The sequence below is a fragment of the Rosa rugosa genome, chromosome 2 (genome assembly GCF_958449725.1).
Source record: "Rosa rugosa chromosome 2, drRosRugo1.1, whole genome shotgun sequence".
In the NCBI taxonomy this organism is placed as follows: Eukaryota; Viridiplantae; Streptophyta; class Magnoliopsida; order Rosales; family Rosaceae; genus Rosa; species Rosa rugosa.
Window position 1 is genome coordinate 32768595 of NC_084821.1, and position 24051 is coordinate 32792645.

Sequence of the window (24051 nt, forward strand, 5' to 3'; positions counted from 1 at the left end):
GATTTGCATCACGTCATTTGCTTTGTGTTAAATGGTCGGTATTCTGTTATTTAGACAGTTTTACCTTGTTGCACCAGTTATTATCTGTCTGACTGCCTCACAAGCAGTGATCTACTTTTTTTTTTTTTTTTTTTTTTTGAGAGAAAGGAGGTCAGCTTTTATTGAAATATAAAAGTTTAAAGATTACAAACTTCAGCTGCTAAAGCAGTTTGTAAAAAAGAGGGTGCTGAAAAATAAAAAACCTCATTTGGAGCTGAGGTACAAGAGGCTGCCATAAGGTGAGCCACCTTTTTTGCAGTCCTTTTGGTATGAACAACCTGCATGTTTGGGTTAGCAGCCAGAAGGACACCCAAATCATCATATATACGTCAGTTCCGGCCCATTCTTACTGACCAACTGCTGCTGCTGCACCAAAATAGAATCAGTTTCAATAATAGCTGGCAAGAAGGACTGCTCCACCACAAATTCCACTGCCTTCTTACATGCCTCTACCTCTGCATGCTCTGGAGAGATTATATGGCATATAATGGCTTCCCACCACCGGCAACCATAGAACCTTGCCAATCTCTTACAATAAAACCTCCACTTCCTTTCGTAGTTGCATGGTTATAAGAACCATCAACATTAACCTTGAACCATCCAAATGGAGGAGCAAACCACCGAGTCACCATCACTTCTCTAGGACCAATTCTAGCCAATTTCATGTTATGAAATCTGAAATCCTGTAGTCTAGAAACTGTCTTGAGCAGCACGTCACTAACCGAGCTAGCTTTATCATCCTAAATACGACAATTTCGTTCTTTACAAACACCCTACAACAAGTACACTAACTCACCCAAGCTTTTCAATGAGAGTTCACGAGCACAAGCACTTAACCACTCCAAAATGTTATGGTGAGTAAAATGGGGATTGTAACAAACCTGAGCCACCACAACATTGGTATGAAGCAATTGCTTAGTAAACGAGCAATCATGACAAATATGACTAGTAGATTCCACTGCCGTAGAGCACAATGGACAAATCATTGATTCTAATTCAACCTTTTTTGAAGCCAATCTTTCCAATGAAGGCAGAATATCATGGCACACCCTCCAAATGTGTATCTTTGCAGAACTAGGTATATCAACCTTCCATAATTTCTTCCAAAATTGTACACTTACTGAGAGATCAAACGGCCTCCTAGAAGAGGATGTCGAAAAAGAAAATTGATAAGTAGTTTTTACTGTAAACTTACCATTCTTTTCAAGTCTCCAAGTCTCTCTATCATCCACCTCCCTTGACGACAATGGGATAGAAAGAATTGTTTAAGCTTCTGCCACCGGAAAAATACCTCGAATCAAAGTAGCATCCCAATGGCCAGTTGGGTTCATCAATTCACTCACCCAAGTGATAGCACTAGCCGCACTATTCCCAGCCCGGGGTTTACAATTGGGAACACCAGGAATCCAAGAATCAGTTCACACCTTCACAGTTGTTCCAGTACCAACCTGCCAATGTATGCCTTGTTGTAATAGGTCGTGTGTACCAAATATGCTTCTCCAAGAGTAGCACGGAGAAGAATGAGGTTCCACACTCCAAAAAGAATCCTGTGGAAAATATCTAGCGTTAAAAATACGTGCACACAAAGACTCTGGATTATTAACCACACGCCAGTCTTGCTTTGCTAACATAGCTGTATTAAACTCAGATAAACTCTGAAACCCTAAACCTCCTTCTTCCTTAGGGTTACAAAGAGCCTTCCATGTCTTCTAATGAATTTTCCTTTTATCAAGAGTACTCCCCCACCAAAATCTAGCACACATTTGCTCCAAATCGTCGCAAAATTTTGTGTCAGTTTAAACACACTCATTGCATAAGTGGGTAAAGCCTGCGCTACCACCCTAATCAGAATATCACAGCCTGCACCACTCAACAACTTCCCTTGCCAATCAGCTATCTTCTTGGCCAGATTCTCCTTAATCATCCTGGAATGTAGCTGTTTTCTTTCTACCCACATAAGTAGGTAACCCTAAATATTTCTCATGTGAAGCAACAACCATCACTCCCAACAAACTAGCAATCTCATTTTGCACATAATCTGTAACATTCTTGCTAAATACCACCGAGCTTTTGTCAAAGTTCACCAATTGGCCAGAAGCTCGCCCGTAAGTTTCAATAAAATCTTGTATTTGATAACAAGACTCCAACGAAGCAGAAGCATAGAGCATACTATCATCAGCAAATAACAAATGACTTACCGAAGGAGCTTCACTACAAATCTCTATCCCGGGTAAGAGACCAGAACTTTGTTTCTGTTGGAGTAATGCAGAGAAGCCTTCAGCACCAATAAGAAACAGATATGGAGACAATGGGTCCCCTTGCCTCAACCCTCTACTAGGAATCACAAGGCCACGAGGCTTACCACGTAGCAAGAAAGAATATCTAATAGAACATACACATTGCATCACCATTTCAATCCATGTAGAAGCAAAACCAGATCTCTCCATTACCTTCCGAAGAAAAGTCCATTCCATCCTGTTGTAAGCTATACTTAAATCCAATTTCAGAGCCATCCAGCCTTCGCCTCCTTCCCTGTTGTTATGAATAAAATGGGCTAGTTCATTTGCAACCAGAATATTATCCGTGATCAATCTGCCTGGAACAAAAGCACTTTGAAAAGGGGAAATCAACTCTGGCAAAATAACTTTCAACCTGTTAGCTATGACTTTCGAACAGATTTTGTAGATAACGTTACACAACGCAATAGGCCTCAAATCAAACATATTTTCCGGGTTGGCAAGGATACCTTTGGAATAAGGCAAATATGAGTGAAGTTTATTTGTTTGAGAAGTTGTCCTGATTGTAAAAAACTCTGTACTGCTGCAACAACATCTTCCCCAACAATATCCCAATAATGTTGAAAAAACAACAGAGGCATCCCATCTGGACCTGGGGATTTAGTCTGGTACATTTGGAACAGAGCACATCCTACTTCATCCGTAGAGTACTCAGCACATAATTGTTCATTCATATCCTGAGACACACATGGTTGAATTGCATCCAACGTTGTTTGCACAGCATCCAAATCAATATCAGACGCAGAGAACATAGCATTAAAGTAGGAAACCACAACCCTTTCCATACCTTCGTCATCCTCAAACCATTCACCTGTTCATCAAACAACCCAGTCAGAGTGTTCTTCCTCCTTCTGTTAGCTGCCTTTCTGTGAAAGTAACCGGTATTTCTGATCATCTTCTTTCAACCATGTGACTTTGGATCGTTGCTTCCTAAATGACTCCTCTTGAGAAAGTAGGGTTTGTAGTCTCCCCATTAACTCCCTCTTCTCGGCTAGTACAGGTTCAGTAATAGTGACATTGATTAACTCATCCCCTAAACCCTAAGCAGCTTATTCGTATTGCAACTTTGGTTCCTTCTATTTAAATTCAATCATCATGGCAATTTCCATTAAATTATGGTTAATTCGAGATTCAAATAACTCGGATAAATGGGTAAATTTTTTATTTTATTCAAGTTCAATATCTAGTTTCACCACCGGAATGAAATCAGTTAACATTCATTTGCAACTTCAGAATGAAGAAAATGACCATAATTGCATGAATTGGAACTATACTTGAGATAACATAGAGATCAAAACTGCAATCTCATCCAAACACAAGCCCTCAACTCAGTTTTGCTTCAGTGAATATATCCCAATTAAAGCCATGGTAAGCTCTCTCTAGGTACATTCTCTTTTGTTAGCAAGAGATTTTTTTGCCAATATAAGACGTCAAAAAATCAATTTAGTGCTATTTCAATCGGAAAGAATAAAAAAAAAGAAAAAAAAAAAGGTGTTATAAATCTTACATCAGTGTATGCCTCACAAGAATAAAGCAATCCCATCTGCTATAGTTACATATTTGAATTATAACAAACGAGTAGCAAAGCTGAATGTAGAATGCACCTCCAGTCATTGCTAAGCATTATGGGCTCTGCTTTTTGTTGATATCATGAAGCACACACACATCTGCTGCTGTCTTCAACTGAACTCATGAAATGAATTTGCAATCCAAATACAAAGAATTAGAAGACTTAGAGTTGATCAGCTAGATGAATGACAATGCAATTGAATATATGGTAGACAAGCTACAAAGAAACCTCAGATATGGGTGACTACAACTACTAGGGTTTCCATCATGTATGTCAAATAAGAGTTAAGCATCCATGGTCAAGAACAAAGTCTGTGAAATCTTAGTACAACCCACAATCTTTGATGAATTTGTAAACTTATGCTAAATTCAGAATTTGTTCAGTCATCTTGATGTCATTCCCCAACAAGAAGATGATATTAGTGATGGTCATAGAACAAGGAACATTACTAAAATAATATAGTATCACTAGTTCTCTTGTTCTTTTTGTAACAAAATAATAATAATAATAATATAGCATCACCTCCTGTTCTCATCTCTGAAGTCTTCATCGCTTATGTAGCACACTTGTCTAATGGAAAATTCATACCAGATGAAATTATGCATTTAAGATACTCATGATGTGAATAGAGGATTTCAGTATAGAACGGTGAACTTCAGGAAACTATAAAACTAATAGGTCAATATGTTTGATTTATTCTTTAAGGTTGGACCTCAGATACAAGTCTACATTCATTTTCAGGTAGATAAAAGACAGCTATGATTTGTTCTAAAAATTTAAGTCATGGAGGCACTATTCATTACCTGTATACAATTAATTGCTTGTTTGACTGCCCATCCAAATAAACACAAACCAACAAGAACAGAAAGAGGTGTAATATGGTGTGCAAGACCCATTAGAACCTGAGAGAGGAAAACATTCAGAAACCAAAATAATCTAGAAATATCCTTCTTATATTCGACAAAAACCACACCACTTACTTCAATCACATTCTCAGTTTCGTTCTTTGCAACAAGAAATAGAATGATATAAAGCACCTGTAGAGTGAACAGTCAGATTAAGAGGATTGGCAACTGCATTTATTGGAAAAAGAAAAGAAAAGAAAACTTCATCGGGGTAGATAGACAAAAGTTACAATTACCTCGCATGACACACAACAGTAAGCCATAAACATCTGATTCTCATAGTATGCTTTAAAAAGCCAATTAGTGCTATCTTTCACATCTTTGTGACTAGCCTTGCCAAGCAGGAAAGTACTGCAAATAAACATATTGCAGTATTAGCATAAGAAATTTTTGTTGAGGATCTGATAACCAAAATTATACATTTGATTAAATGAAAAGGATAATGGAGAACAACCTGTACATCTGCAGCCAGTGGCTACCAATATCTAAGGCAAGCAACGAGAGGAAAATCAAGCCAGGCCTGCATTGAGAGCCCGCCAGAAGCTAAGATAAACATGCATACATAGTTACAGCAACATGTAAATAAAATGTCTCACCGATAGACTTGTGAAAGAATTACCAAGAGACATGCAGTGCTTATCCTGAGATGTGACATAACAATCAATATGGTCAGTGTATAAAATTACATGAGAACTACATGGTCAGCGTAGAAAAATACATGAGAGAGAGAGAGCACCTGTCTGTTACCATGTCCAAAACAGCTCCAAATGTTGAAACTGCATCAGGAAAAAGAATCAAATGATACGTTCTAATTACTTCTCATGATCAATTACAATTTACAAAATTCCTGTATGCAGAAGATAATTTCATCGTATATGCCAACAAAAAACTCTTATTTTACCAGTTACCAGACAGGACACTCAAGTAATTTAATTATATAAGCCTCAGTAGACTAACAATGCGGCTTCTACCAATTATATATTGCAACAAAAAAAAAAACAAAAAAAACACCAAGGCCATAACCTGATGATCTTGATGTTTAGATATCTATAAACAGAAATGCTTGAAAACCTGTACTAGCTAGCTAGGTAACAGTAAACCCAGAAAGCAGTTCAAGTCAGAGTAGCCTGTAAGTATGGTGAAAAAAAATACAAGGCAGAGTCGAGAAGTGTAACCACCAATAGAACTAAAAAGCAATAGAGTTTGTGAATAATAATTTACTTGAAAAACTTTTGTTAAACGGATTCTGTGATACTCATTTTGCACGGCATACAGTTGTTAAACTCGGTATTTGTAAGATAATAATAAGATTTTAAATTGAATGAAAACATTCTAGTTTCTCAGTGGTTGTTTGATTGTCTGAAACTCTGAATCACACTAAGGTCTGGTTCTATCTGTTGTTAACCTTGGACTCCACCATTAAAATAAAAAACAAAAACAAAAACCTAACATTCTCAATGTCTGGGTTTTTCAAACAGATACCAAAACAGAGCACCAACTAATTTGTTTGAACAAAAATATGTAATATCGCATAACTCATACCTTGATTGAATTTGCGAGCACACCAACCATCTACTCCGTCACAGACAAAGCTGGAACAGAAAATTTAATCATTTAGTATAATCAACATAGACATATTAAACAAATAAAAAGGCTCACAAACTATGATTGCATGTGGACTGTGTATTTGAAGTAAGAGATTAAGACACTCTTTATATTTTGTTTGCATCAGATCATTAGGAAAGCTCAACATTTCGAGTGATATATAGATAAATATGATTTTCCTTGAGTACCTAAACTCCACCCAATCCTCTCTCAAATTTGAAAGTCATACATGGATTTCTCCAACTCTAAAAGAACCTGTGTTAAATCTCTGAGATTTCAAACTCAAATCCACAAATCCAAGTAACAATAATTCTTCAAAAGCATATATACTTGGTTTCTTTCCCATGATAAATCAATAAAAGCATATATTCTCACCTGACAAAATAGAGAAGGGAGAAAAGTCGTTTGTTGGAGAAGCATATGGCGAAAGCATAACAGCTCATGAGAACCCTAATGTACCCTGCATTCCCAGAAGCATAAAAATGGAGTTTTGTTTTTTTTTTTTTTTTGGGTTAACTTCAACATGAAGTTTGAAAGTTACACGTAACCAATACAACAATGTCAAGTACACAAATACTCACCAATTATATTAGGTATGTAAAGGTAGACCGAAAGCTTTGTTAGCCGTGGTTGTGGTACCGATTTCTTGGCCATTGAAACTTCTTTTATAAACTTCAAATTACATGAAATGCATTGGATTAGCTAATATAGGTAGCTCCTGCATGCACACAAACACCTCTCTTGTCACAACCCAATTATCCAAGCATGTCTATTACAAATATAGAAAACGCAACACTAAATACATCAACAGCAAGCAATAACCACAGGTGGAGATTGCAAGGAATTCAGTGCAAGACTAACCTCAGAATCCAAGCCCAATTCCTCTACCTCTCTGCAAGCCCTAATTGCAAAATGTGTTGGACCAAGACTCGGATGCGTAGCTTCTGTTTTCAACTTGGGATCCCTTCAGTCCAAATATAAAAAAAAAGTTTCAGATTCTTTCCCGGATTGTAAGATAGAGTATTCGGTGCTCTATTATTCTTTGAAAGAAGCTATCAAATTCCTGTTTGAGTAATAGAACAACTAGAGTTTATAATTTGGTCATTTGGATGCCTATCAGATTGGTATCAATTATGCTATCAGATTCACAGCAAAACACAAGCATCCTATCCTAATTGCAAACGGCATTAAATCCTAATTGCAATTATATATCATTTTGAGTCTTTTGACTGTCTGCAATTATACCATCAACATCAAATGCAAATCCGAAATCGAACCCATTATCCATTTCAAGTTTTCAACTATACCATTACGGCATTACCTTAGTTAAAAACCAACAAGAATACAAGATCAAATGGAAATCGATTATTTACTGATTGGAAATTGATTATTTACAAGAATACAAGATTAGAAATAGATCAAGAGGAGGATCGCAGAGGAGGAGGAGAAGACAGAGAGATGGTGAGATACCTGGAGGCGGAGGCGCGGAGCGCGGAGACCGGTTGCTGGTGGGGATTGAAAGGCTGGAGGCGGTGGCCAGTGGGGCTTGAAAGGCTGGAGGCGCAGCTCGGAGACCGGAGATGCAGGTCGCCGAGTCGGGAGAGCTCCAATCGAGTTGGCGACTTCAGCGGTGGGGCTTGAAAGGAGAGCCGGAGAGGAGTCGGACTAGTCCAAAATATCTACCTAATTTTTTTTACACATTTCTTCTTAAACACATAAGCACAAAAATTAATACAACACTCCATTACTGATTCTACTCTAAGATTGATGTAACCAAAAAACCAGAGCTGAAACCTATTCCTGAAATTATATATATAATATATATATCGATCCGAAAGCAACAAAATAATATTGACGAAACCTGGAAATGATCGGGCTAGTTGGAATTTCAACGTAATAGAGTTGGGAATCGAGAGAGACAAACCTGGTAAGACAAACGGTAAATCGGAAAATTGAGAAATGGATGAGCGCCGAGATGCGTTCTATTCTAATTGCACAGACCTCAAATAAAAGCATTCCAGAAGCATTTTTTTTTTTTTCAATGTTCTTTTTTGTTTTAAAATAATAAAAAAAGGATAAAATTGGAGGGAAATGATGGAAAATGTCATATTAGAGTATGAAATGATAAAAAGATCACTTAGTTTCCCACTTGATAAAAAGGTCCATTATAAATTATTAGTTATATTAATTTAGTCATTATTAATAATGAAGTGATGTTAAAAAATGTCAGTTTTCAATTTTTTTGATTTCGATTATGCCCTTAAAAACTTTTATAGCTTTATACTCAAAAATATCAGAGATCAAATCTCCTATCCATTTTGATCAGAAATCCCAGAGCTCCGATTAGAAATCCAAAAGGTAGAAGACGAAGCTCAAACTTCACCTGGCGTCACGGCCCAAACCCAATCGGTCACCTACATGCCCAGACCCAACGACGGAGCTCCGAGTGCCCAAAACATAATCCCCGGCGACGGAATTGGACCGCTCGTAATGAACGCCGTCGAGCAGGTGATCGAGGTGATACACGCGCCGGTCTATTTCAGAAGTACCTTGATTCCTCTGGTTCTTTTCTAATCGTGAAATCTCAGTTTTGATTTTTATTTTTGTTTTCTGGTTTTGTAGTACCTCGATCTGTTTGGTTTTGATGTAATTTATCAATGGTTAGTTCGTCGTTATCTCAGTAGGTCTACCTGGTACAATTTGATTTTGCTCAATTTTATTTGTGATAGAAGCATCAAAATGATCTCTGTGGAAGCAATTGCATTGCTGGAATTGTGTATATGCTTTGTATTGATCACGTTTTTAGTTTTTGTAGTATTGATTTTTAATTTCTTACTATTTCTAAGGTTAGGTTGAGGTTGAACTCTTTGATTTTCAATCACTATTTGTATTTGAGCTTAAATTGATGTGGTGCTTCGTTTTTGTGCTTTCTCTATTTGTGGAAACTTGTAGGCTATAGTGGTGCTAAATGTTAAACTACTAAAAGAATGTTTTTGTGGTCTCTCTATTTAGGGGTTGATGTTGCTATTGAACGTCTTGGAACTTTCTTTTTGTTACTATATGGTGCTAGGTAGTATCTATAATGAGGATGATTAGTTTCTTATAACTAGACAATTGTTTATTGCTTGTTGCTTTTACCAGGCTTTAACTTATGATATGAGTTAGGTTAAACCAAGTCCTATTCCATTTGGTTCAAATCCAAATCTGCCCCATTAGATTTGGGTGGAGGGTGGCTTACCTGTGCCATTCGAACATCCATGAAATGATGAAAGAACAAATCTGTGGAACTCAGAGTAAAATTGAAGTGTTGAAAAGTTAAAAGAATTGCTCGAAGTAACATGCAATGTGTAATGGAATTGTGTTAGAGCTCTGTATGATGTTATTCGGTTTCTGCTATTCATTTTAGATATTTTTGTTAAGAACAGGATTTAATTTGATACTTATGCTACTTCACTAATTTTGCATGAAGGTTCGGGCTTGTCAAGGAGTTATATGGGAACCATATTAAAGAAATTCACTGTAGCCTGACCTAGCTACCACTTGATTTTGTTTGCATTGCTGATTTTGGCTAGTTGGTACATTTTCCTTTCTGCATTATACTTTTTTGTTTTGTTTTTTTTTTCCTGCTTTCGATATAGTATTTCATTAATTTCGATATACTAAACATGTTAGTAGTCGTCTATCAGGATTTTATTCTTTTGGTGCCATATATAAATTGCAGGTCACATGGGTTTTATATATTGAGTCATTTCCTTATGAAGGTTATATTTTGAGATTAGCAATTTGTTATTGTTGCTGATACGCAAATATCCTATGTTGCAGAATCATAAACTAGCCATTTCTATATATATTTCTTTGAGAGACATGGTACTACCTGTTGCTTTTGATATCCGTTGTCACGTGATAATAGATTGTTTTCTAAGTCATCAAAATAAATACACTGATTTTTGAATGTGGTAAGCATGAACAGATTCATCCTCTTGAGTAAAGATATTTATTATCATGCTGAAAAGTGTAATTTTCTCTTTTGCAGCAAGGTAATTGTTAAGCTTAAGTATGCAGATCTTGTTTCCATACTTCCAACCAATGTCAGTGTAGTAGTATGGCCCATTCAAATCTGGAGATTCAGTGTAAATATATCAACCATGAATACACTGGAAGGTCCAACTTGTCTACTCTATGCAGAGGATGCCTTACGAACTATGAGCTTACCTGAAGGTATACTTGTAATGTATAATGTTTTTCCTTGTTTAGTATTGTCAATAACAAACTATCTTGATGATATGAACAGGTGACCTTTGTATAGTTATAAGCAAAGATATCTAGGTCAAAGAGTTGGTTTCACTAGATGTAACTTTCCTTGCATAGTTATAAGCAAAGATATCTAGATGAAAGAGTTTGTTTCACGAGGGCAAAACATTTTTCATGAACTTTTTCACTGTGATGTTCAGGTTTACGCTTTATATGCATATGCTTTTTCTAATACAATTCTGATTTTGTGTTTTTGGCTCCTACTCCAGCATATACAGAGATTGTCTTGAATTTGCCATATAAGCTCTTCGGAAAATGCACAAAGAGTCCGCTTAATATCACACTTGTGAACGCAGCTGAATTTGTACAAAGCCATAGCAAAAATTGGTTTCGGGAAAAGGATAGCTCTCTGATCTAGTTATAGGCTAAAATCAGTAGATTTTTTTTTATCTCATTATTGTATATATTTGTATCAGGAGCGGTGTATCTAATTTGTCCATCACTATAATCCAGACTAGCTTATACTTGAATAAATTGATAGCAACTTGCATTCATTTACTTCACTACCGTAAATTGAGAAACCCTTCTATAAAGATCAATTACACTATTAAACAATGACATGGATATAACAGTGGCAAAATTGACTTTGCCAGGACTTGGTAAGTGACATGCATGTGATTGACAGTGACTTGGTCGGTGACTTCAGTTACATGATCAGTGACATAACCAGTGACTTGAGGTTAACAGTGACTTGCTTAGTGACCTCACTAATTAAGGACTTGGGCTGGCTAATGACTTTATTGGCCTGTGCCATGGCCAGTGACTTGGTTAGTGACGTGTGTAATAGTCTTACATACATTGTAAGTTACATGGTCAGTTACATGATCAGTTACATGGTCAGTTACATACATTATAAGTGACATGGTCAGTTACATAATCTGTGACATGATCAGTTACATGGTCAGTTACATACATTGTAAGTTACATGATCAGTTACATAATCTGTGACATGATCAGTTACATGGTCAGTTACATACATTGTAAGTTACATGCTCAGTTACATACATTGTAAGTGACATGGTTAGTTACATAATCTGTGACATGAGGTTAACACACGTTGCTAGTTCATCATTAGTGACTTTGATAGTTACATGATCAGTGACATGAAGTTAACAGTTACCTGGCCAGTGACTTGAGGTTAGCAATGAAGATTATCAGTTACTTACTGACTTTGACAGTTACATGGTCAGTGACATGTTCATGATTGTAACATGGCCAAAGACTTTACAGTAATCACTTGAGGTTAACAGTTACCTGGTCAGTGACTTGGCTAGTTACTTGAGGTTAATAGTTACCTGGTCAGTGACTTGGCTAGTTACTTGTGGTTAACAGTTACCTGGTCAGTGACTTGGCTAGTTACCAGCAAAGTCATTGTCAATCCCTGGCCAAGTCAGTAGCAAAGTCACTAAACATAACAGTGACACTATAAAAAGATACAAAAAACTAATTGATTTAGTAAGCTGGAGTTTACAATTGGCCAGTGACTTGCATCCTAACCCTAAACAGATTGCTAAAACTCTAAATTTACAGAAATCTAACTCTGCCTATGTTTCACAAATGTCTTGATTATATGAGCTCTATATTGCAAATTATACTTCTTGTTGATTGTCTTCTGAATCCCCTCCTCTTTCGAAAGTTTCTTCATGTAGTACATCACAAAAATTCCACAATCCAATCTGTTGGCCATGAAAAAATTATAGTCAATGAATTTGAACAGTATAACAATAAATTGACATTCCAAAGTGTTGTATACTTATAAGATTTCTTCTTGTGAAAATGAGAAAATCATCAGTAACTTTGACAATTACATAGTCAGTGACACAGTTACCATCTTCATAAACTGTGATCCCAAAACTATATCAGAATCAAATTTAGCAAAAACAACATAAGCATAACAATAAAAAGCTAAAAACTTCACATAGACATACCCAGGAGCAGCAGCTTTTGTCTACACATAGACCAATCCACTACAAATAACAAAATCAAATCAACAACAAAGATATTAACTAAGATATTGAGAGAATTAGCTTGAGTTGTGCTTCATAAATTACAGAGGCAAAGAGCCAAACAGATAACCATTGAAGAAGAACAAGTAACAAGGCCTCGATCTCCATATGCAGGCCAATACCACACACATAATTTTCCTTTGTCTACCTGTAACTCCAAACAAACTCGTATAAATCCATTAAACTGACCAATTCATCAGCAAGTTTGTCATCTCATACTACACTGCTGGTCAATTATCAAGTTATCAACAATATCAATAAGAAATGATGATTAAAGCTATAGCCTACAGCTTTTTTGGTGGAAAAATCAGGGATGCAGTTAGAGAGATTGTAACATCCCGTATCTTAATTCACCGGTTTACTAGTCATTTGGACAGTAAACGACAATTCGATTTACTTTTACTCTTTTTCGGTAACTTTAGTGGCCCTAAAAGTTGACTTTTTGATCGGGTCAAAATTTGAGAAAACTTCCTTCGTGAAAGTTGTAGAGAACGTTAAACCGAGCGCGTGCATATGTGATTCGTAAAAATCGGAGTTCGTATGCGAAAGTTATAAGCGAAAGATTAAAGTTACTGTTCATAGTTACTGTTCAGGGTAAGTTTCTATAAATAGCCAATTTACTGTGGTAAGTTTCCATTTTGGGAAACTTACCGGCTTTTCTCTCTCCTCTCCCCCGATCCTTTCTCCTCTTCGGCCCGATTTCTTCTCCCTCCGATTTCTTCCTTTTCCGGCCACCCCACGATGGAATCCGGACATCATCAGGCTCGCCTTCTCTCCCTTGACACGCCTGGGGTGGTGTTTTGCGGTGGCTCGACCGGTGGAGCTCGATTTGGAGCCGTGAACTTCACTGTAGCAGATTGGGGTTTTCCGGCGATTCTTCCGATTCCGGCCGTTTCCGGCCACGAAATTGACATCGAAGGTTCGGTTTTTGACATAGATCATTTCCCCTAAGGTCTTTCATTTCAATTTGCAGTGTAGAGGTCGAATTAACGATTTGCAATTTCTAGGGTTCTTGGAATTTCTGGAAATTTTTCACCGGCCGAATTGGAGCTCTTCCAGGTAAAATCGGAACTTGTTGTAGTTGAATGAATGGTTGGGTCTGATGAGTAGGTGGTGCTGTCCAAATTTGGTGGCCATTGGAGGTGGTGGCCACCGGCGCGTGGGCCCCACGCGCCGCCACTGTGGGTGGCGCGTGGAGGCGTGTAGGGCAGTGTTTTAATTCTAGTTTTTAGCCCATTAAATTCTATAAATGTTGTAGAGCTTGTTTGTGAAGTTTGGTGATTTTTGGAGAAGCTTGGAATTAATTATGAATTTTTGAAGTTTAGGGTTTCGATTATCGAATTATGAGAATCCGACCGTCGGATATCTCTCGGTTCTGACTTGGAACCTTTAAGATAACGAATTGGTATTAGTGGTAGAATGTGGGTTGAATCCGAGGAGAAGTGGAGATGTAATTATGAGGAATTGATTTTAGGAATCGTATTAATTTGTTGAATAGTTATTCACGGAATATAATTGTGTACAGGGTGACGCACCGAGCGATTGCTTGACGAAGGAACTCGTATGCGTGATCACCTGAATAGTACTGTGAGTGGACTTTTATTTTTAAAGAATGATGCATGCATTTATTTTTCCCGAAATAATAATTTATTTATCATTTTATTATCGAGCATAATATTTTGCCTTGGATTTTAATTTTGGCATTGTTTTTTTTCCATATGAATTTCATATACGAATCTATTATGCTCAGATTTGGATTTTATGATTTATTTTCGGAATATGATTAAATTTTCGGAGATTAATTATAATTTATTTTCAATTATGATTCGGGAATGGATTTTGAGCCTTTGATAAGTATCTCCGATATATGGCTTTTATTTGAAATCATGATTTAAGTGATTTTCGACGAATTACTTTCCGAGGTGATTTCCGGAATTTATTAATATATTTTATTCGTCGATATTGAGATTTTTGGAATATTTTTCGAAAATGGAATTTTCGATTGAATTATTTTATCGATTATTTCTCGCCTATTGGTTTATGAATTCTAGAAATTTGGCGTGCGGGGCCACGTCATTGGAGTATATATTTTCTTGAGATTTTCCGAGTATGGATGGGATTCATACTCGTGTTTTGTTGCGAGGTTGGGGAAGCCTTACTGATTTACCGGTTTTCGATTGTTTTTCCTCACCATACTCGGGTCATTCGATTAGGTCTCCTCCTCACTTACTTTGTGTTTGTGAGTGGCAGTCGAGGTGATTTATTCTCCTCCTCACGTGAGTGGTAGTCGAGGTTATTAGTTCTCCTCCTCACACAATCTATGTGTGGGTGGCAGTCGAGGGTAGGAAGAGCCTAAGGGGCTCCTTTACCCGTATGGTGATATCTCTTCCCCATATCCTATTATTACTTGACTAGCGGGGCCTAGTCCGATATCTCTTAGCCAGCGGGGCTGGTATGTTTTCACGAGATTTTGAGTTTAAAGAAATGTGTTTTATAAACGTGGCATGCATCGAAGTTTTATAAATTTAAATAAGTGGGAAAGTATTTAAGTTTGCTTCATTTAAATCATCTTAATTATTTATTTTTGTCCACTCACACTAACGTGTTTTCAATACTTTCCCCTGGGCCCTTCGGTTTCAAATGCCCAGTTTGCAGGCGAAATTAGTTGAGGTCGGGCGTACATGGAGTCAAGGCATAGTCAACAGCATTGCTTCCGCGTACTCATTCTATTTCTGTTTCTTTGTTACCTAGGGGATTAGTATTGCTCTGATAATCTATGAGATTAATATTGTTTTAGGTTGAGACTGATATTTGTGAAATGGGAGTTGTGATTTGGGGAGCAGATGGCTCCAGGAGAATAAGGATGGATGATTTAGAAGTGTAAATGTTTTCCTACAGGTTTTGGGTAGCCTACTTTTAGGGGAAGTTCCGCCAAATTTTTGGTAGAATTTCTTCTAAAGTGGGCCCCGCAGGGCCACTTCGGATTTCGGGGTGAAATCCGGGGCGGGTCCTGTCAGAGATACATGTGGCTTTGATGAAGAAGAAGACGAATCTCCGCCGTAGCGGCCGACGCGAAAAAAAAAAAAAAACTCCTCATGCAATTGATTCCTCAAACTCCATCAAATTCACGCTAGATCTCGAAAAGCTCAAAAACGAAACTGGACCTAAGGAACTCCCGAAGCAACTCTCGGAAATACACACCACCGCTACCAAATCTCTCCAAATCCACAGAGCCGATTCAAAGCTCCCGCTCCGGCGAAGAACGCAGAAACGACGTCGTAGGGGACCAGACGTACTGGGCGCCATGGGAGAGACACAGAGAGAGAGAGAGAGAGAGAGAGAGAGAGAGAGAGAGAGAGAGAGAGAGAGAGAGAGAGAGAGAGAGAGAGAGAGAGATTTTGGTAAGGGTCGAGTCCGAATGGATTCAGACGGGCTTGGGTAACGGCAAGGGAAGAGAGAGAGAGAGAGCTGCCAGTGGCAGCTTTGGTAATTAAACTTAATTTTAGTGGCAGGTTGTTAATAGGTGACCTTAATTATCATGGGGACATTTGTGGTGACTGGATTATCATAAGGTACTTTAAAATGACCTCTTTTATATATCATTGTCCCTAAAATTTGTTCATAAGCAGTTGTACCAAAAAAAAAATTTATATGGTTACACCTGTCTTTTTCTTTATCATTGTCTTATTATGATTAACTTATAAAACTGATGAATTCTTTTATAATTAAAAAAATTATGTTTTCTTCCAATTCTAACCTTAACTCAATCACTTTGGGGCTCTTTGGGTTCTCTGGATAGGTTTCGACTTTGTCATTTTCTTCTTTTGTTATATAAACATCTGATGCTTTCACCTACTACGCAAAGTAGATGCTTCACATAATCAGATAATGTTCTCCTTATTTTGGAGTTTGGTTATGTATGGACTATGGAGGAGTAACATCTACAAATCTTTGCCTAACACCTTTTGTATTATTGAAAGTTTTAAAAAATATATATATATATATATATATATGGCCCTTCCACAAATGGGTACTTTGTGGTGTTGGAGAGGATAGATCCCACATTGGAAAAGTGACAAATAAAATATAACTTATAAGTAGGTGGATCTCACCCAATTGTACCGAGGCTTTTTGTGATTAAAACCCAACACCTGACGGGTGGTTAAGTTGGGACAGTATCTGTACAATGGTGGGCCACGGGCCACGCTTGTCGCTGTTTAACATGGTATCAGAGCGGGTCCTTCTCCAATTGCGTCTCCACGTAGGCACGTATCATGAGCCCAAATTGGGATTCCCTGTATTGCCATCGAAATTACCAAGTGTCCAATGTGGGTCTTGGATTGTATTGACCAAGTCTCCGATATGAGACTTGTGTTCCAATTTTCAATGTGGAAATTGGATTAATTAATTTCACGTGCAGACCTAGAGTTAGGTTGCACGTGAGGGGGCGTGTTGGAGAGGATAGATCCCACATTGGAAAAGTGACAAATAAAATATAACTTATAAGTGGGTGGATCTCACCCAATTGTACCGAGGCCTTTTGTGATTAAAACCCAACACCTGACGGGTGGTTAAGTTGGGACAGTATCGGTACAATGGTGGGCCACGGGCCACGCTTGTCGTTGTTTAACATGTGGGACTCACTTTTCGATCGCATCTCTGCATCTCGACCGTTTAGTTTTTAGGTCCTAATGTCTAGATCAGTTCTGCAAATTTTCATCCAAATTCATGATCGTTAAGGTATAGAACTAGGTAAAATTAATTGACGAGACGAATATGTCCAACCTGAACCGTTCATGTTTGTATTTGTAAATCACAGTTATGAATGTCTGGTTCAAGTGTTGCTGTTTTCCCATTTCTTGCTCCATTTTTGGCATTTTTTTCCCCTTTTGTTCCTGTTTATTTATGTCTTTTTCCCATTTTCTTCTCGAGGAATTGTAAATACACACCCTTATTTTCTTAAAACACACCCCATACTTAATACACAACCTATCTAATTTTTCATTCTTATATTTTACTAAATACATAACCCAAAGTACCTGATATACCCTTAATCTTTTTAAACCTATTATTTCACTATATTAAGGCTATTATTTACTATAATTATTATATATTAGTATATTGACCTTTCGTAATTTATTTATTTTTTTACATATTTTGTTCTATTTTTTGCTGGAAATTTTGGCCTATCCCAGCTCTATTACGACATCAATCAATTGAAATTTGAAAATATAAAATTTCGAACATTAATTTGCAAGTCCTTCAAAATTCACATTTTCGATATCGTCTACAAGGTGAACATGTATGCATGTTCAATATGGTTTGCAAGATGAAAACTAAAAACTTATAGGAAAAAAAAAACTAGGGCTGGGCACGGGCCGGGTCGAACTAAAATTTTACTGAGCCCAGGACCGGCCCGTTTTTTACGGTTCGGGCCCAATGCCTGTTTTGCAACCATCAGGGACCGACCCGTTTCATTTCGGGCCGGGCTTCCGGGTCTTCGGGTCCCAAATACCCATTTTCCATATATTTCCATATTTTAGGATATTCAAAGTTCAATTCAAATCCATTAAGCTTTTTCAGTGCCTCCATTAATTTTGGCTGAATAAAGTTACCTTTTATTTTCCTTTTCTGGGCTTTAGCCTTTAATGCCTCCATTCACATAGAAGAAAAAAAAAAAAAAGAGAGAAGAAGATCAGTAGCGTGCTAATTCCAAAACAACTGAACAACATAACAAAGTCAAAGAGTACCATGTTCATATAGCTATCAATGAACAACATAAACAATCAGATCTGATTTTTACAAAAAAAAAAAAAAATGAAGATCAAATCAATTAAGTGCTCCAAGCAAAGGACCACGGCAGGCAGGAGAGGAAGACCGGACTGTGGGAGCCATGGAAGTGGACGATCCAATTGGAGAGAGGAAGAGATTCTGGAAATCTAAGCGGGCCAAAGTGAAAGGTAAGGGATGAGTGAAGACGAGGGGATGAGATCGGTGAGATGGTGGCCGTGAGGAAGGTTCTGGATTTCAAAGATGGGAAGTTTCAAAAGAAGAAGAGAGAAATGGAGTTCTTGCAGTGAGAAGAAGAGAGAAATGGAGTTAAGAGAGACCCAAAAAAAAAAAAGAGAGAAATTGACTTCTCACCTTTGCGGCAAAGTGAGAAGAGAAGAGAGGAGAGAGAGTAGGTTTAGGAATTAATATTAGGGAGATGATTTGGTGTGGTGGAGGTCTACATAAACCAACAATATAAAAATATGATGCCCTATTATATAGAGACACTTGTCTCGTTTAATGTAAAACGGGTCTGACGGGCTTTTTCATATCTGAAAGTCCAGGTCTGGGCCTGAACTGTATTTTGAAAATTAAGGCCTGGCGCGAACCGTTTTGATTAAAAAAAAAATTGGGCCCGGACCGTACGGGTCGGGCCTTGACAGGTCGGTCTGGGTTTTTGGGCTTAAATGCCCAGCCCTAAAAAAAACCACAATGTTAAACAAATACATTAACTAAATAAATATAAGTTGAACAGTTAGCTAATAAACCAAACAGTACGTTTCTGACAATTCAATCATCACCAAGATGCATTGTTTCTTCTTTGCTAGACATAGTGGCATCACCAAGTTGAACAATTTCATTGGTAAGTTCATTGTCATCGTCAAGTTGCACTGTTTCTGAGGATATATTAGTCATTCTTTCAGGATGTGGCAATTAATCACAATGCTGGAAATGGTATTGATACTTCAAGTACAAACTTTTAGCTTTATCATTTCCATGGTAAATCCAATTTGGTGTAACCGGTGGCAATGGGTGCCCAGGCAATAAACATATCTGTGTTGAAAATAAGAAGTTTCATTAATAACATAAAATGATATATATTGAATTTATTAGCAAATTGATCCATGTTACTCCACACCTAAACAAAATGATCGTTGTTCTCAAATCCAAGGTCAATCTCACATAAATTTACTTCCATTAGTTTTCCCTCGCTGTATTCGCGTAATGGGAGAAATGTGAAGCACTGACAATCTAATAAGTTGACAACCACTACTCCATAATAAGTTGCAAACAAATGCCCATGCCCCATGTCTGGTAGATCAATCCATTTCCGTTTAGGTGCAATATTGGATGCAGAATGGTTAATTCGTTTTCAAAGTTTGTCCACAGCACTTTGTCCTCCATAAAGAGCTTCATAAAGCTCAACCGTGCCTTTTAGCTTATTTAGCAAATCAGTTCGCACTTTACGCCAATGTTTTCTACCAAATCCCAAAGCCGATGCCACAACTCTAAAACCACAATTACCATCATTTTCGACATCCATTGAACCGATAATATATGGCCGAATGCCAAATATGAACTGTACTGTATACTTCTGAGTTAGCTCAAACCTCATATCCTTCTGAGCTTATCTGCTTGTGAAAAGATAATACTATACATAAAACAACTAGTAAATTATTCAAAAAATTCAAGTAAATATTACTAAAAGAATATTTGTATCGTACCTTACTTTTCTCTTAGTGGTCATTACTTGTCTTTATATTTGACTTACGTGAGACTTTTTGAACACTTGGAAGAGGCGAATGGGTCTCACGCTCAGACAACACTGTATTTATAATTTCAAAACCGGATGGCAAACGACTAGTGCTACTGTCTTCCTTCCTTGGACGCCCTTTGGTCTTTCTCTTTTTAGTTGGCTCCCTAAGTATAATAGAGCTCAAATTTATCAGCTCATCAATCTTCATTAAGAAGTCTTGTATCCTTATTTTGTTCTTCAACCCATTCTGCCAATCGTTCCAATTCTGCCTTTAAAGGAACCTTTTCGTGCACTTATATTTAGCTATCTCATGCACACATGGTAACCCATGTGTTTTACGTATGGCACAATTACATGATGCAAGTTATACTAATCTAATATCATCAACCCTATGTAATCCAAAAAAAAAAAAATTCTGCTATCAGACCTAGACACAGCCTTGCATTGTATAAATTTATCTCCATAGAAGGTTGCCAACATAATATCATGTGTCAATCAGTATATTAGTGCACAATGATTCTGTTGTCAGCATATTCTTTATTTCCTATCTAAAAAGTTATATTCCAAAACCATTAAAGAGATTAGCATAAACATCTATACAACATGCTTTGTAATTCGACATTTAACTCTAATAATGACATGAGAACCGATCATGACCAACACCAAGCACTATAATTAAATGAACCAAAGAATAGCAGATAAAAGTGGCAAACACTGATTTCATGTTCATGTTCAGTAGGCTATGACACTGATTTCACAATTTACTATGATTCAAGTTCCGATCTAATTTCTATTGTGATTAAAATAAATCTAAAATTCAATGAGAGCTTACTTGTTCACTTTATACACGATCTTGTTCAATTCCGCAATCGACACAAATCCTATCAACTCTCTCAAGTATGCATGCTTGAACTCATGTTGCACAAAACATCGACTTTTTTCAAATGAAGCCTTAACTTCAGTATGATGTAAACACAATAATGAGTGGATGTGCTCCCATGATACATTAAAGTCAAGTTAAGAAGATCTAAGTTCTCGCTTGAGCTTTGCATAAGCACTCTCCGCCCTAATCAAAAAATAAATTGATAAGTTAAAAAGATAAGAATGACAAAGTTGAAATGAGGTAATGTATAAACACTAGGCCAAAAAATCTAACAGACAACGGACAGGTAACCAGAATGACCACCAACTAGGCCAGCATGACATTCATTCAACACCTTGTCTCTCCAATAGTGAATCAAAGGCACAAACATTCTTCCTTTATAATACAGATTGTTATTAATAATGGAATATCCCTTTTTAGAGCACATACCTTGTTGAAGCTCATGAATCAGTTGTGCAGCCTCAGGATCTACCAAAGTGTCATTCTGTAAATCAAACATGAATTGGGAAATGGGACTTGATACTCCCACAATAGTATTGAGCTCCACTTGTCTAGAGAGTGCATCTAGAACCACATTGTTTCGTTGTGTGATTTGGACGATCTCCGTTGTGTATCGGAGCATTGTGTTATGAAAAATGGTACAACAGTGGAAACACGTTGTATGAAACACAAACAGTCAACACTTATTTGGTTAAAAGTATTGTGTCTTCTCTCGGCAGATGGCAGCCAAAGTTGCCGTGCAGCATGACTGCACATGTCATTGACATCATTCACACAACGAAAGTTGTTTCCGAGGCGTTGTATGAAAGGCGAATCAGACAACAGCATTTTATTTTCTCTGTTGTATGAGTTATTCTCACACTTCACTTTTGAAAATTTTATTGTTGTGTGTTAGTTTTTAGATAACGTATTCTAGTTATTACAGTTGTGTGATTGTAAATAACACAACGTATGTTTATTAGAACTGTTGCATGATTATATAAGGATTCACTACCAGAGAAAATGTCTTTTACGGCCCACAATGCACGCCATAAATGACATGTTACGGCCCAAAAATGCAAGCCGTAAATGACAATTACTATTTACGGCTCACATAAAATTCACCGTAAATGAGTCACAATGTGCGCCGTAAATGAGTCAAAAGTGCGCCGTAAAAGAGGGTTACATTTACGGCGCACATTTCATGCACGCCGTAAATGATGTTTAAGAAATTTAAAAAAAAAAAAAATCTGAAAAAGGTCATAATTTCCATATTTTTGTTAGTAAATAAACATCATTTAAATTATATATTTATTGCACATCAAATAAAATTTTCTTACAAGCAAAGAAAAATCCATAGCAAACAAAACCAAACCTACACCACTACTTTACATTCATTTCTCTCATCCACTCTACAAGATAAGCAGCTACTACACCTGTTGAAAGACAGACTTATTTGAACCATCTTCTTGTGTCCGAGCTGCTTATTTAAGTTGCTTTACAACTTTTTGTGATTACCTGCAACACAAAATCAACATTCAATGTGGTATTCACATTGACATGCAAGTGTTCATCACACAGCAAAATCATCCTAACAAGAGAACAACCTTGATACATCAAAAGCTACTATCTTAGATAACATGCCTTAATATAAAAATCATCCAAACTACTGAGCTATACAAATCCCAGTAAACTACTGAGCTAGCTATACAAATCACAAATGTATCATCAAACTTCAAGTATCAATGAAATAATGAGAGAAGGGAAATTCGCAACAAACCTTAACAAGTACTACTATGAAATTGATCACCAGTTCCTATAACAAGAAGGAATCCCACATAGACATTGAAGATAAGTTTACTAGCATTGCTAAAAAAAGAATCAACTTTAAGTTAAAAACTTAAAAGAAGAAGATCATATATATATCAGCTCACATGAAACCTAGAATCTCAGTTTATGAACGTTTTGCATGACTAACATTATGTCCTTCTTTCTTCCTCCATTTAGCAATGTTACCTTGACTCTACCAAGTAGAATGGTACGTCAGTAATAAACGTGAGAGAGACATTAAACTGCTAATTAAGATGTTAAGTAAAACTATTCCCTACTGAGGCTTACCATTGTAGGAGACAAAGCAGGCATATCAAGGACAGCATACAAAGGATCTGAAATAACAATCAACATGGTTAAAATGGTAAAGCCAAAGCCTTAAGTTTATAATAAAAAAGATATGTAACTAAATGGTAAAGCCATACCGGCAATTGAGTAATGCTTGACACCCGTCCAAGGTTGAAAATGATAACAGCATCAGCACATTGTTATATATGGATACATAACTACTATCTACTAATATACATTTCAAACACTGACCTTGAGGTATGAAAATTTATACTGGACTCCAGTGAGCATGGACAAAGATGCAGGCCTGATCCATTTCATTGTTAATAAAATGTCAGCACACACAAACACAGATGATAGAAGTACTATATATGGAAGCAAGCTATAACCCAACCCAACTAGACCTAGCTTGAATAAGTATTACTTGGGTGTACGAGAAACACAGTGAAAAATAGCATATGTTTAGACAAATCAGGAAGGATATATGATGCCATTGTTGATTCCAGGATTTAAAGTTTTAATTAATGATGCTAACATGCGATCCCGACACTCCCAATACGGTAGTGGAGACAACGATAATCAAAATAACCCTCCTCTGGTTGGAAAAGGATAAACCACTATTCCTCAAATAAAATAAAAACTAAAAGCAGTATGAACAATTATCATGGTAACAAAGTAACCAGAACTCAATTCCAGAAGTGAAAAGTCAACAACTACATACTCTAATACAGTAGTATCACCTCCCACAGTCAAGTTCTACACATTGGAACTTCTACATCATCAAGCAAGAACAAAAATCACATCACAAGA

At 37.0% G+C, this 24051-nt stretch overlaps 2 protein-coding genes across 8 annotated transcripts; one reads left to right on the forward strand and one right to left on the reverse strand.

Annotated features, from left to right (window-relative positions):
• Positions 1 to 3759: 3759 nt before the first annotated feature.
• LOC133732580 (CDP-diacylglycerol--inositol 3-phosphatidyltransferase 1-like) lies at positions 3760 to 8492 on the reverse strand. Of its 6 annotated transcripts, none has more exons than XM_062160158.1 (13): positions 8341 to 8492; positions 7887 to 8099; positions 7278 to 7380; positions 6998 to 7134; positions 6792 to 6876; positions 6354 to 6403; positions 5548 to 5587; positions 5408 to 5452; positions 5266 to 5331; positions 5048 to 5162; positions 4887 to 4943; positions 4710 to 4808; positions 3760 to 4019 (listed from the first exon to the last, which is right to left on the reverse strand). In XM_062160158.1, the coding sequence occupies exons 4-13, from the start codon at positions 7068 to 7070 to the stop codon at positions 3960 to 3962; spliced, it is 690 nt and encodes a 229-aa protein (XP_062016142.1). In that variant the 5' UTR covers positions 7071 to 7134; positions 7278 to 7380; positions 7887 to 8099; positions 8341 to 8492; the 3' UTR covers positions 3760 to 3959. The 6 variants fall into 6 exon arrangements, with proteins under 6 accessions (XP_062016142.1, XP_062016147.1, XP_062016141.1 ...); XM_062160163.1 differs by having other exon boundaries at positions 7278 to 7360; positions 7887 to 8119; XM_062160157.1 differs by having other exon boundaries at positions 7887 to 8119.
• A 236-nt stretch (positions 8493 to 8728) lies between these two features.
• LOC133727799 (uncharacterized) lies at positions 8729 to 11174 on the forward strand. Of its 2 annotated transcripts, none has more exons than XM_062155202.1 (4): positions 8729 to 8933; positions 9039 to 9076; positions 10450 to 10634; positions 10946 to 11174. In XM_062155202.1, the coding sequence occupies exons 1-4, from the start codon at positions 8835 to 8837 to the stop codon at positions 11083 to 11085; spliced, it is 462 nt and encodes a 153-aa protein (XP_062011186.1). In that variant the 5' UTR covers positions 8729 to 8834; the 3' UTR covers positions 11086 to 11174. The 2 variants fall into 2 exon arrangements, with proteins under 2 accessions (XP_062011186.1, XP_062011185.1); XM_062155201.1 differs by having other exon boundaries at positions 10937 to 11171.
• The last annotated feature ends 12877 nt before the right edge of the window (positions 11175 to 24051 follow it).

Excerpts from the sequence above, each read along its gene's own strand:
- LOC133732580 (XM_062160158.1), bottom strand. The coding sequence starts at position 7,070 with ATGGCCAAGAAATCGGTACCACAACCACGGCTAACAAAGCTTTCGGTC. Across the intron at positions 5,588-6,353 it reads TGCTCGCAAATTCAATCAAG|TTTCAACATTTGGAGCTGTT; the intron begins GTATGAGTTATG and ends TTCCTGATGCAG. Across the intron at positions 5,453-5,547 it reads TTGGACATGGTAACAGACAG|GATAAGCACTGCATGTCTCT; the intron begins GTGCTCTCTCTC and ends GTCACATCTCAG.
- LOC133727799 (XM_062155201.1), top strand. The coding sequence starts at position 8,835 with ATGCCCAGACCCAACGACGGAGCTCCGAGTGCCCAAAACATAATCCCC. Across the intron at positions 9,077-10,449 it reads TTTGATGTAATTTATCAATG|CAAGGTAATTGTTAAGCTTA; the intron begins GTTAGTTCGTCG and ends TCTCTTTTGCAG. Across the intron at positions 10,635-10,936 it reads AACTATGAGCTTACCTGAAG|CATATACAGAGATTGTCTTG; the intron begins GTATACTTGTAA and ends CTCCTACTCCAG.